The sequence below is a fragment of the Cervus elaphus genome, chromosome 5 (assembly GCF_910594005.1).
Source record: "Cervus elaphus chromosome 5, mCerEla1.1, whole genome shotgun sequence".
NCBI classification, from domain to species: domain Eukaryota; kingdom Metazoa; phylum Chordata; class Mammalia; order Artiodactyla; family Cervidae; genus Cervus; species Cervus elaphus.
In genome coordinates, this window is record NC_057819.1 from 86379573 (window position 1) to 86393745 (window position 14173).

The window sequence follows — 14173 nt, forward strand, 5'->3', positions numbered from 1 at the left end:
GAAGGTTGGAGAACAATCAGAGAAGCTGAGGATCTGAGAGAATTTGCTGATAACTGACCATATGTCTTAGAAGACAAGGTGGAATAATTTAATAACAAAATTAGTAACAATACTATTCTGGCTTAACTTGTCTCACATTAAATGCACACCTACTATTTCCATCTAGTGCAACCCAAGAAATGGTGTTCTATTTCCAAGCTGGAGGAGACTAGGTGAACATATTGAGAGAGAATTTATTTCCAGTGCAGTTGCTAACTTTTGAACTTAAACCTCTACTTCTCCCCAACCTTTGTACACACACACACACACACACACACACATATCTGTAAAGTAATCGGAAGTATTATCTTTTCTTAATCTGTACCTTGTAAGGATCCTCAGGATCTACCCAGGCCACGTGAAACATATGACGAATTTCCTCTGCCAGTCCAATTCTTGCTCCACTGTTGGCTGCTACATAGATGCGTGGGATGCCCTCTGCCCTGGCAAGTTCAGAAGCTCTGAGAAACAGCCAATCCTCTTGGGGTCCAAAGGACCCAATTCGATAAGTGATGTCATTGCCAATAACAATGATATCTCGGCCATCTGGATATTCTGGACTCTTAAGGGTCATTTTCCAAGCTACCATGCCAATCTGCAAAGGCATAAACAGACAAACAAATCAATACAAGCTTCTTATATGCAGAACTTTGTTCCAAGTTCTTTGAAGATATCAGATTGAATGCAGACACAACTTTTGTGTAAAGATATGCAATGCTAAAGAGCCAAGCTCCCTGTGGGAAACTAGAGCAAATATTCTAGCATACTTCCCTAAGATTATGTTGAGAACAGCTGGTTTACTATGTATGTACTTCACAGCTGTCTCAATTTCTTCTTTGGGTTTGCTCAAAGAAGATGGAAAAACCAAAGTCTAAATACACTCAGCATATGTATGGAAGAATCCTGTGGCCCTGGGAATTAAGCCAGGATTCCCTAACTTATTACCTTATTTTGTGAGATTCTTTCCAAGAAACCTTTAACATGTAGGAAAGCAGGAAGAGGATTACCTCTCATGACTGTACAACTTTTACAAGCCTGGGCCCTTTTATTGTCCTCTAGTATTTGATAGGGCTACCCTTGCGGCTCAGCGGTAAAGAATCCGCCTGCAATGCAGGAGATGTGGGTTTGATCCCTAGGTCAGGAAGATCCCCTGGAAAAGGAAATGGCAATCCACTCTAGTATTCTTGCCTGAGAAATCCCATGGACAGAGGAGCCTGGAGGGCTATAGTCTCTGGGGTTGCAAAACAAATCGGACATGACTTAACGACTAAATAACAAGTATTTGATACGAATAATGGCAGCATTCTTTACTAGTTTGCTTCAGGTATCTTCTATTTCTGCAGGAACTGCTGTATCTCAACATTGCCTCCTCTGAGCATCTCTTGTTGCTTTCTCCCAACACCAGAGCACCAAAGGATGCAAGTATGCAAGTAACCGACCTCTTGCTGCACTAATATAGGTAAATCTCTGCTCACTGTTCAGTAGCATCTGTCCAGTCACACAAATAAATGAAACTGACCTAATAGGCGGGGATGACATGTCTCTTCCCAAACCCTCACAGCCCTCTCCTCTTTTAATCCCCCCCTTCCATATGAGAACTAGTCAATCCTTCTACTTGTTTATTCGCTAGTTCCATTTCTTTTCTATTCACTCATACCTCAGTTATGGCTGCAGTTTTTCACGTCTGCCTGTCTGCTTCCCTATGCCAGGATAAGTAATGTTTTCCATTCTTTTTTCTCCCCACTGATTCTTTCTGTCTGCCCTGCTTCCCACCCCCACCACTTGCCCCCAAACACAAAGCCTACCAGTAAGCGTTCCTGGTCCTGCCTAATGGGGCCCAGCCACATTCGCAGTCTTGGGCCCTCATCCCCGGGCTGCTGTGTGTCACCTCATTGGGGAGCCGGCCATCAAGAAGGGCCATTAACAGATGTAAATAGCGGCATCCCTGGAAAGCCACATGCATCACCCAGACTCAACCGGGCCAGTGATCATAAGCTCTTGAGTACACATTCTTCAATCCAATTGCACATCCGCTGTAATCAGGCTGGTTGAAGCTTTCCACACAGCTATTTGTGATTCTCAGCATTAAGAAATATATATATGAAACATCCACAGATAAATATAAGCTATTTAATATATACCATTGGCCAAATACAAATCAAAATGGATAAAAATCCAATCACCTTCGGAAGTAAGGCAGGATTACACCATCTGCTCATTAAAGACAGAGAAGAGGAAGAAGAAACAGATCATCCAAAAAAATAGCACAGAGAAACTCCAAATATCAGGTTAATTTTGGTTGTTTTTTTTTTTTAAGAAACTGATCAATATAATGCCTGTGTGGAGAAAAATATTTTAACTGCCTTCTCATGTGGCCCTCTAAAACCCAACACTTCTTTTGCTTTTCAGAAGGAAAAGCTATTTCCTGTGAACACATTTGTAATTGGGGAGGTTGGGTTTTACACCAAATTTTATGATATATTAACCTCTGCTACCTAGGCCAGAGCCACTTAGATACAAGCCTGGAAGAATCTACTTGAGCATTTGCATCCTAATGCAAACACTATGTTCCGAGTGGCACTGGGCAAGCAAATAACACTCTTATCTTTGGCTATTACCTGGGGACTCTGTGTCACTTAGGCAGTCAGTTCAGCAATTGGCCAGGTCATTATGCTGACAATATTGACTTCTAATTAGGTGTCAATACAGCAGCAGCAAGAACAGGCTACTCTTTATCAATGTCTTCCCAAAGTGTGTTCCTCATCGACTGGCCCCTCCCCACTTAAACAGCACCAGTACAGGACAGAGAGTGCTGTCTGAGTCTCGGCGCAGTCAGATTCCTTTTTGATTGAGTGTTGAATAAGCACAATGGATAAGTATGTAAGGAAGCATCTGTTGCTCAATTTTTAAAATTTAAATCTAATTTAAATATCTAAATTTAAATATATTTACACATATATTTACATACATTTAAATTTAACTCATATTAAAAATTAGATTTTACTGCTAACCAAATGATGGGATACATAATGTTGAAGGTAGGGCTGGGGAATCAAACAGATTTGGATCCACATCTAAGTCCTGCCATTTATTAACTGTGACCCTGGGAAATTCACTTAACTTCATTAAGATTCAAAGTCCCCATGTACAAAATTAATATTACCTATGGGTTTGATGAAAAACTATTAGAAGCAGTAATCTAGAATATTAATTTTACCATATGAAGTTTTCCTTTGTCTTTCCTCTCAACCTATCCAAATTTTACCCATTCCATAAAAGTTCACTCAAATTCCATTTCCTCAGAAAGCTTCCCCTAGTCTAAGGTGATTCCTCTCTTCCCAGATCTCCTACTAAGAACTTCATGTAGAGAATTCATTTGATAATTATTCATATATGGATTAGGACTGCTTTTAGTCTGTCAGCTTGAATTGTCATATCATCTGCTTCATCACATAGCAGGACTCCTACACATTCCTACACATAATACGGAAGTAATAAATATTTGCTAGTTCCACAGTCATTTCATTTTTAAAATGATAGCTGGAAAATACTCAACACGAAGAGCCTAGAACATCATCCACAATTTATCTCTAGGGATCATAGAGAAACAGTACTAAAATATGATTAAAATGTTTTATTTTTTAAAAATAATAAGAATAATTGCTACCATCATCTGAACACTTATGCTGTATGACACTATAGAAAGTGAAAGTGAAGTCGCTCAGTCGTGTACAACTCATTGCAACCCCATGAACTGTAGCCTACCAGGCTCCTCCATCCATGGGATTTTCCAGGCAAGAGTACTGGAGTGGGTTGCCATTTCCTTCTCCAGAGGATCTTCCCGACCCAGGGATCGAACCCGGGTCTCCCACATTGTAGGCAGACGCTTTACCATCTGAGCCACCAGGGAAGTCAAATGATATTATAAATGCTAACAAATACTGATAATAGTTAAGAGATTAAACCGTAAAGTCTGTCTTGGTTCAGTTGTATAGCCTTGGATAAGTTGTAGAGCTTCGGACAAGTCACATAACCTTGTGTAGCCTCAATTTTTCTAATTATAAAGTGGGGATAACAGTATCCTTCTGGAGGGACTGTTGAGAGGAACATCATATTAAATTAGTACCGAGCCGGGCATATAAAGTCTTCAAATAGTAGCTATTATCATTATTAACTTAAAAAACCATTATGATTACCATAAGAAAACCAAGGCACGGAGGAATGAAATAACTTGTCCTTATACCTAGAATGAATAACTTACTCTTCAAGGTATGAGTCACATTTACCTTTACTAGAGAAATTAAGGAACTATGTTCCAGACTGGTGCCACTGCACTTAGCTGAAACAATACGGAAAGATAAACATCAATTGTGACACAAACATAAACATCACTGACAACTAAATGCAATGTATGGGTTGGATCCTGGAACAGAAAAAGGACATTAGTAAAAAAAAAAAAAAAAAAACTGGTGAAACCCAAAACAAAGTCGATATTTTATTTAACAGTATTGTACCAATGTTAATTTCTTAGTTTTTAAAATTATACCATGGTTATATAAGAGGTTAATGTTAGGGGAAGCTGGGTGAAGATTAAAAATGGGAACTCTATGATTTTTATAACATTTCTGTAAATCTAACATTAAGATAAAATGGAAAAAACAAATGTCATGATAAAAACTTTTCTCAAGGGAATATATTGACTAGTGGGGTTATTGCTAGTGTTCTGAACAGCCTTATAAAATTACGAATAGTATCTTTAAAATACCCATGATGTAATGCTTAATTTTAAGAAGACAGCAAGGAGATCAAACCAGTCAATCCTAAAGGAAATCAACCCTGAATAGTCACTGGAAGGACTGATGCTGAAGCTGAAGCTCTAATACTTTGGACACCTGATGCAAAGAGTCGACTCACTGGAAAAGACCCTGATGCTGGGGAAGACTGAGGGCAGCAGGAGAAGGGGGCAGCAGAGGATGAAATGGTTGGATGGCATCATCAACTCAATGGATTTAAGTCTGGGCAAACTCTGGGAGACAGTAAACGACAGGGAAGCCTGGCGTGCTGTAGTCCATGGGACCTCAAAGAATCAGGCATGACTGAGTGACTTAACAACAACTAAGGATAACAAAATTGCATGTATACTCTAGTAACTGAGAGGAAAAGCGGGGTAGTGGTTAAGAACACAGATTCAGAAACCAGATGCAAGGAGTCTGAATCTAATGGAATCTGACTCTGACAGAATAGAAGTTCAGTCAGTTTTCTAGCCACATAACCTTAGGTAAGATATTAATCTCTATATACCTGAATTTCCTCATCAGTAAAATGGGGTAATAAAAACCCAGTCTGCTGTGAAGACAAATACATGTTAAATCTTAGAATCTTACCTGGCATATTGTAAGCACACAGTGTTACAACACACAGACACATACATATACACACACTCTCTATCTCTGAAAGCAAAGCATGTTGGGGAGTAGAAGGAATAGAAATAAAGAAAACAGCACAATGGGATGGTAATTTAGGATGATGGGACTTTGAATTTTTTTCCATTTTCCAAATTTCTTCAAATATGCTTATGCCTTGATAACTTAAAAATTTTATAAATTGAAAGAGGGAGATGGGACTTCCCTGGTGGTCCAGTGGCTAAGACTCTGCACTCCCAATGCAGGGGACACAGGTTCAATCCCTGGTTGGGGAACTAAGGTCCCGTATGTTGTAGGGTACAAAAAAAAATTAAGAAAAAAATAAAACTACAAAATATTTCTTCACTGGGTAATAGGTACATGGGAGCTTATATATTAACTCTATTTCAGTGTGCATTTGAACATTTTCATAGTGGAGAAAAAAAAAAAATCTCACCAACCTAATAGATTTCTCAGGCTTGAGAGGAACTGACTCCAGGTTTTACTTACACTACAACAGATCACATTTATATAAAATTAGAAAGAAGGGAATAAACACATGAAAATTTAAAATCAGGACTCACCTTAAAGGAAGCAGAACATCAAGAACTCTGTTGGGGCTCTCATCGACTTTTTTTTTTTAAAGAAATGCTCTGCACTGATGTGGTATAATGTAAACATATGCATATATAGGTTTATACAATATTAATATCTCTACCTGAGAAGTAACTGCTTCAGTGTTTTTCTGGTCTGATGGTTAAATACATATTTATACTTTTAACGTCAATATTTGTACAATAGACAAGAACAGTGCCTATCAGCTAAATACATATTTAGGACTGTACCCCATGTATTACAAACATGTACTAAAATCGAAAGCTCATATTTATACAGAGCCTTTCATCTTGAAGGGGGCTAAAGAGCTTTGTAAGCATATGTACATAAAAGGACGTTTGCCACTGATAGGCAGGCAGGGTATCAGTTCGCCCGCTCCCGTTTCTTCCAGCGGTCCTGGGGAGGAACACACGGTGTCAACAGACGCAGGTCTGTGTCAGCTGCGGAGCCGTGTAACACAATAACCCACACTGCCACGCGCAGTCGCCGGAAAGGGGCTTGCAACCTGAGCCCAGCAACCGCTGTCCTCCAGTGCAGAAGCACCACGGCCGTCCCAGCTTCGTGTGTTTAAATTATTCTCTACCCAACTCAACTAATCACTTGACAGAATTGAATTTGATACTGGAAATGGTTTCTGAATGCAAAATACTTTCTGTCTGATGATGAAAACTAGGTTGAAAAGCGCTTCCCTCCGCTCTTGTTCGATTTAGAGGCGGCATGGGGGGGGGGGGGCGGGGGAAAGGGTCACAACATTCAGGAGAAATGAATCAAAATATTCTATCTAAGAATAGCTTTGTCTCAGAGGATTGGGTCATTACTTCAGAAGACAGTCATATTTGCCTCCCGTTTAATTAGGACACCGTTAAGTTTCTCAGTCAAATTACTTTATATGGACAGGGTCTATATTATACACACAATGGAATATATTATATTGAAAATTCTGTAACTGTCATATAAAAGCATACACAAGTATGATAATGTGATCAGGAATATGACATTCACTGATTTCACCTAAAGCCAAGCTGCCTTGTATATTAACAACTGAAGGAAACTCCATCTCTCAATTCCCTTGTTTTCAGCCCCTCTCCCCCTCCAATGTTTCTATGCAATGAAACCTAGTGAAATGGACACTCCAGGACGGACAGCTAAGGAAACAACAAAAGGAGAAGACGTAGCCTGAGACGCGATGGGGAGAGTGGGTGGGTGTGCGGCCTCAGGAGTCTCAGACTCAGGCTTTGGGGCCCTGGCAGTGCACAGACTTCTCTGACCACTGTGTCACCCAGGCACAGACGCACCCAATGCTTCTAGGCACTTACGGCCAATTAGAGTTTCATTAGGATAGCCATAATTCATTATTTTAAAAAACATCTAGTTTCAGATTATTTTTGATAACAGAGCGTTCCAATTAGCAGATTTCTTAGGTGCAGGATTATCCACCTAAACTAATTACCTTAAAGTGAGAAAGGGAAGAGGGTCAAAAGGGTTACAGCGAATAAAGTGAGGATAAGCAGAAATAAATATTTGTTTTCTTTATATAAGTTCTAAAGAAGAAAATATTTCTTTGGCCACAGTCGGATCCTGGAATAAACACGCACCGAGGAGAGAGGAGGGGGCTGGGGAGGAGAAGGCAGGCAGAAGAGAACAGTCTTATTTAACTGTTTTTATGTGGGTAAAATGATTTGTGCCACAGTATTTCCATAAGAAGTGGGACCATTATTTTCCTGTAGAAACACATTTGGTTTGAAAAGTATCACTGGACAGGACGTGAAAATCAAACCGAATGAATTATTCACAACCTCCGATCAGAGGTGATCATTATTTCTGATGCTCCAAACAGTGATTAGGATTCTGCCCTGAGATGTCATTTTCTCGCTGAGTAACACCAGCGATACAGAAAGGCATTATCTATCTATCCATATATGTATTTTTTTCTCCTGGGAGGACCTTGGTTTAATGTTACTATAACAGATAATAAAAACATGATAACATTAACATTTATTCTGATGGTGCCCATAAATGCCATTAGTCTGACACAAAGTGTCAACACTAATCATGACCCAAAATTAACACCCAAATTGACATCCACATTAATTGTACTATCAGTGTGAATAGCATGTGCAAGTGTACATATGCACACGTGCCCACCTGTGCTTTCCAAAGCTGCTGTTGTCACAAAGTAAAACAACAATGTTAAGCTCAATAAAGAAATCTGAAGGGAAAACTAAGGGGCAGAACAGGACAGGAATTTGTTTTCAGGGATGTAAGAAGCATTCATCAAGTCTAGCTATGCCGTGGGAAGCAGAAAGGGAATGTCTTTGCCTCGCCTGCATTTCTTGTATCTCCACACTTTTGAGTTCAGCTATAATAATATCTTTCTATATGGATTTAGATACAGGTTAGATTGTGGCTGAGACACTGAACCTTTATTTTCCATGCTGACAATCTAAAAGTTGAGTGTTTCTGGCAAAGCCTCCAGTGACTTTTGTGCTTCTGTCGCTAATGCCAGGAAGATGACCATCCAACAAGGTCCTTGGGCAGATATACAAAGAATCCTAGAACACGAGAGCCAAAACAGATGTAGGCAGCCTCTGCATCATGAAGGTAAAAAAATGAAGATCCAGAGAGAAGGAAGCTGAACTTGAGTTCCTTTTCAGACAGATAACAAAATGCTACCTTTCCTCCTTGCTTTTGTATGTTGGGTAGAGTATTAAATCTTCACTTTTAACTGATACTACCAAAAAATAATTGCAATTTAGACTCAGAACCTCATGAGAAAAAAATACCTCATGAAATATTAGAAAATACTGTATAGGTCTTAAAAGGTGCATTTTTAAACCATAGGGAATTATAATATTTGACTTAATCTGTGCCATTCAGAAAAACCATGGTGAAAATAATGTCAATGCCTCTCCATATTGTATTATCTGCTGGATATCATGTTCCATTGCCTAGTGTCATATGATCACATAAAAGAGCTGAAAACAATTTCCTTAACAGCTGAAAAACTCTTTTTTTTCATGCTTGGATAATTAAAAAATGGCTGAACAAACTTACCTCAACCCTCAAAAGCGATGAAAGGACAAGAAAAATATCATTTTGGGAGCAAAAAAACTTTCTTCTCAGAGGGCTAATTCTTCAGAAATGTTACCAAAGATTAGAAGTAATCATTTTAAACAGGGGAATCATTTTTTCCTGTACTATCTATGTACATGAAACCACACTGATTTTAATACATACACACAAAATGTTTTAATACACATACTCATTTTAAAACATACAGGCAAAGGAGCACATACAAGTCAGTGGTGTTGAGAAACGGGGCCCCGGAGAAACTGGTGTGACAGGGAAGTCAACCAAGCTGGCCCACAACAGCTGAGGAAGCCTCACCTAGAAACCGTCTAAACGCATGCTGAGCTCTGGCGCGCCACCCCGCACCTCACCCTCGGGCGTCATCTGTGGCTGTCCTGATGCTCATTACTGCCTTGAGTTGGAGCTGTAAAATTACTTGTCGTACGGTGCTATATCACAGCCTTTTTCCATAAAGTCTTAAAAATTAAGATGTATGAAAATGCTAGCAAGTACATCCTTTTGTTTAAAGGCTATCTTTAGGATTTGCTTTTTTTTTTTTTAAGATTTTCTTTGCTGTGGACCATTTTTTAAAAAGTCTTTATTGAATTTGTTACAATATTGCTTTTATGGGTTTTTTTTTGTTGTTTTTCTGGCCACGAGGCATGTGGGATCTCAACTCCCCAAGCAGGGATCAAACCCATGCCCCTGGCACTGGAGGGTAAAAATCTTAGCCACTGGACCACCAGGGAAGTCCCAGGACTTACTTTTGGAAAGGCACTGAGGGGCCCTCTCCGCAAGTGCCACTTTGGTTGGCCAAGGGCTACATCAGGATTTCCCAAGTTAGTCAGGTTCATTGGGCCTTGGTTTGCTACTAGTGAAATGAGTCAGAATCAGTGAGAAATCTCCACCTCCAAAAACAGGCATTAGGAGGGAATTTGAAGAAAACTATACACATCCCCAAAGAGTTAGGAATTCATTAGAAGTAATTCCATGGCAGGAAGACCTAGCTTTCAAAATTAGCCTATTTTTCTCATGAGGGACTCAACTTTGGTCCTGAAGATCATTTCAAAGAATTATAACTGAACATGCTCACTTAGAGGCTAAAAGAAGAAATGTACACAATAATTTTAAATAAAGCTATCTTACCATGTATTTCATGTCTTTTTCCATACTTGAAATTCCTATCTTGCTAGGCTAAAAGGATTCAAAATTGGTTTTTTAAAGTCCTTGATGAAAAAAAGGTAAGTGCAAAGTATGAATGTTTATATGTCATCAGTGGAATGTGATAGTTTTCTGCTGAGGATCTCAAAGCACTTACAAACACACTTCCATCTTCAGGGACGGATTGGTGGCAAGGACCATTAGTCTCTTTTTATAACTTGAACAATCAGTGCACAGACCATGATCCTGTTTTTCAGATCTGCTTTTCTCAGGTCTATTTCACAGCTCACCTTCAGCATGCTACAATACAAACATGCCTCTTTTCCAACACATATCTAAACAACTGATATGGACTCAATTTCCACACCCAGCATGAAAAGGTAAACTGATTTCAAAGGAATAAGACAAAAGCACAGTAAAATACACTCAAATCAGCTTCCCATTCTGAAGCTATTCTGAGGTTTAATCGAGTAAAACAATATGCAAAGGCCTAATGTTAAACTAGAAAAATATTTGGGTTTTGTTTGCATGAGAAATGGTCAACGCTTTCCATACTCAAGCCCACAAATGCTCTTTCTAGTCAGTTTCAAAGGATAATGGGTTCACTAGGAGCAGAGTCGAGGAAAGCCCAAGCAATTCCTTTGAGGGTATGGAAAATGTCAACCAAGTGAATTAAGATAGAGGGTTATGGTGTTTTTTCTAAAATAAGAGGTCCTTTGGGTTAAGAGGTCCAGCCTAAGAACTGTCAAAATGGATCTACTAATTAATTTCTTCCAATCTTTCAGACTTAGATAAGCTTACCAACTTCCTTACCCAACTCCTATGTTTTATTTTTGTTTTTATACTCAAATGAGCTATTTCAAAGGACTATGGCAAAAAATCAGTGAGGCGCAGGGTCAAAATGGTAAAATTTGTTTAAGCTAGTCAATACATGCAGGGATATTTATCATATCTCTCTTCCAATTTTTCCATAGGCTTGCAATATTTTGTAGTAAAAAAAATCAAAGAGATGCTTATACTTTGGTAGAACTGGACAACAATGCTTTGCCAACAATTACATGACAACTAAATGTGGGCTGGGCTGAGCAGTTTTAGAACTGAATTCCTAATCGCCACCATTTCATTCCTCAGAATATAAAGCAGAGCTGAAACCAAGATACCAGTCAGAATGGCAGCGAGCCTTTCAACTTTAATTTATACTACTTTTTTCCCTCTTCAATCATCCCCTAAAAAAAATGTTTCCCGTGAAAATGTGCAGTCATAATATAAGATTCAACAGATCTCCACCCAAAGGGTTAAAAATGCAATGGCACATTCTAGGAAAATGAGGTAAAGCCTACCAGACCAACTGAAAAAAAGAGAAGGCTATCACTAGATTTGCCTCCCAACGCAGGACAATTCAGGAGGCCCATCTGAATGCTAGACTGCTGAGAAGGAAAAACCCTGACACCTAGTGCCCGTCTGAAAAAACGAAGTCTTGGAGCCACTACAGTTTTAAGCCTGGTAGTCTGTATGTGGAGGTGACCATTAAATTGCATTCAATTTGAAACACACTTAACCCCCAGAAAAAAGTTTAAGGAAATAATGAAGTGCCACGCAAGAATTCCAGTCTCTAACTACCAATCCTTTTCAGAGTACACATCCTAAACCTAATTATTATAACTGCTTCTAGACACAGCATCATCTTCTTATCACTGTTTTTCATTATGACAGGACTAATGAGAGGGAATGGATGGATTAATATTGTTAAAAAGCCTGTGTTCTGAAACAGTAAGGATAACAGGGCCCTCATTTCTATCCACACTAATTTTGCTATAAAAGGTACCTGTCTATTGTATCTTTCATCATTGCCTGGTTTGGAGATTCATCATGTAGTTCACAGAGCAGTTTAAGGAAATTTAATAAAAGGATGCTAATAACATTTCAGAATAAGTAAGAACTCAGTTTCAAGAAGGCCAGTGCTTTCTTTGTCCTTCTGGGCAAAGTTAAGTTGTTCTCCGTCAAGTCGGTTATCAGCCGTTGGCTTGATCTTAGCCTGAGCTTTTTAATAACAGGATTTGGTGCGAAAAGCAGCTGCCTTGGATTGTGAACTGTTACTCAAAATGTTCCCACCTGCAATTACAGCTTCCACTAAATGATCAAAACAGATTAGCAAACTGGCAGGAAAAAGAAAACAATTCCCCCCAAATTGAGAAGTGGTGAAAGTGCAACTGTTGGTTAGCTGCACGTCTTTTGTATCCAGGTTCAACAGCACATATTCATCCAGCTGGGTATTTACATACAGTCCCATCACAGAAGCGTGAAATCAGTTTAGTCTATGTTGCAATCACATTTTCCTCAATTTTCTTCTTTACTTGAAACTATTAGAACAAAAAAAAAAATCCTAGACAACTCATCTTTGGAGCTATTTGCAAGGAACACAATTCACAGATTTGGTCTACATCTTTTTTATTCCTACTCTAAATTCATACTAAATGCAATGCCATTCAAAATCTGACAATGAGAAAAATGTATTCTCCTATAGCTTTCATCATGCATAAGGTGGCATTCCTTCAGTTACATCTCTCGATGGGAAAGGGACAACTAGGAAAATAGAAAAGAGACAGCAGCTAACACCACCTCAGAAAAGCTCTCTCTCTCTTGCTTTTACACAGCCACAGTGTTCAAAATGCAGGTCACATCTCTGCTGAAACAGCCAATATTCTTCCTCAAATGGCAAACAAGTTCCCTAAAACTAAATGGAACTGAATTGTTCCAAGTTCTGGTCCCATCACCATTTTTACCTATTTACTGTCCTGGAAAAAAAAAATTGGGGAGAAAGACTGGCTACCCACCTAGCCGATGGTCTGGTAAGTGCAGGCTTTCTGCCTTTCATTATGGGGAGAAGCATCTCAATTCATGGGGAAACTCTGCAGGAATCTCTTGTTTTACTTGTATGCCTTATATCCGTGGGCTGGCTTTGAAACCCAGAAACTCCAGTCCTTCAAGGTATCACCCACCATGATGACCTGGTGGAGCCGCCACCTCTGGAGAACACCAATTATGATGATTTAATGTCTATGTAGCATCGATGCTTTTACATCGCACCTTGGCTCCTGGAACATTAACAGGTCATTTTTTTATCTCTGTCTTTAATAAAACTATTTCTCAAGGCTCCGTTCAGATGCCCATTCTCTTTGAGATCAGACCGATTTGCTTCCTCATCAGCATGAGCTCTTTTCCTTCCCCTCACATCATTCTTGGGGTAATATGTAGAGTGCCAGACTCATGACAAAGTTGTCTCTTGGCCAAAGAAAATTAAATGGCAATTGCTGAAAGTCAACTTGCCCTGATAAAACTGGGCTCGGCACAAGGAAATATATCCCCCTGCCACCCGCTCATCTCTTGGGCAAGGCTGTCCCTCTGAGTTCTGACTGCTGAAATTCCATCTTCAGACTGGTCAGTCTCTCAGTGGACATGCTCCATTGTACGTTCCAGCTCTCGGTAACAGAGTCTGATACTAATAACCCCGACCTCATTCCTGTCATGTGGGGGCCCTATAATCTAGCGCTGGCCACTGACTGACTTCACCAGCCATGCCGGGCAGTAGTCACTAACTGCTCCAGAGTTCAAGGGCTCAAACAGCAAGCTGATGCTCAGCTTCAATCCTACTCAGTCATTTGATGGAAAGGAAAAGAGGACAAAGAAAACAGGCAACTGAGGAGGGAGAAGAGTGGGACAAGATGAAAGGCAAAACTGACGAAAAGCAAAAAGAAAAAAAATTTTAATACAATTAGATTTCTAGATTTCAAGATCATTATTAAACCACTGAGCAAAGGGAAACACATGGTCTGCTGCTCACAACCATAGTCCTGTGCCGTTAAGACATCCCTTTTCCACCCAGGTTT

At 39.5% G+C, this 14173-nt stretch overlaps 1 protein-coding gene and 1 non-coding gene across 8 annotated transcripts in view; one reads left to right on the forward strand and one right to left on the reverse strand.

The window, feature by feature from the left end:
• Nucleotides 1–14173, reverse strand: part of ACACA (acetyl-CoA carboxylase alpha) — a 276125-nt gene that overhangs the window by 70470 nt on the left and 191482 nt on the right. For all 7 annotated transcript variants that reach the window (XM_043902905.1, XM_043902907.1, XM_043902908.1 and 4 more), the window contains one exon: nt 365–634. In XM_043902905.1, coding sequence (XP_043758840.1) covers nt 365–634 — 270 coding nt within the window. The remainder of the gene's footprint in view (nt 1–364; nt 635–14173) is intronic.
• Nucleotides 5665–5737, forward strand: TRNAG-CCC. The gene has a single exon. It is a non-coding gene; the product is annotated as a tRNA-Gly (tRNA).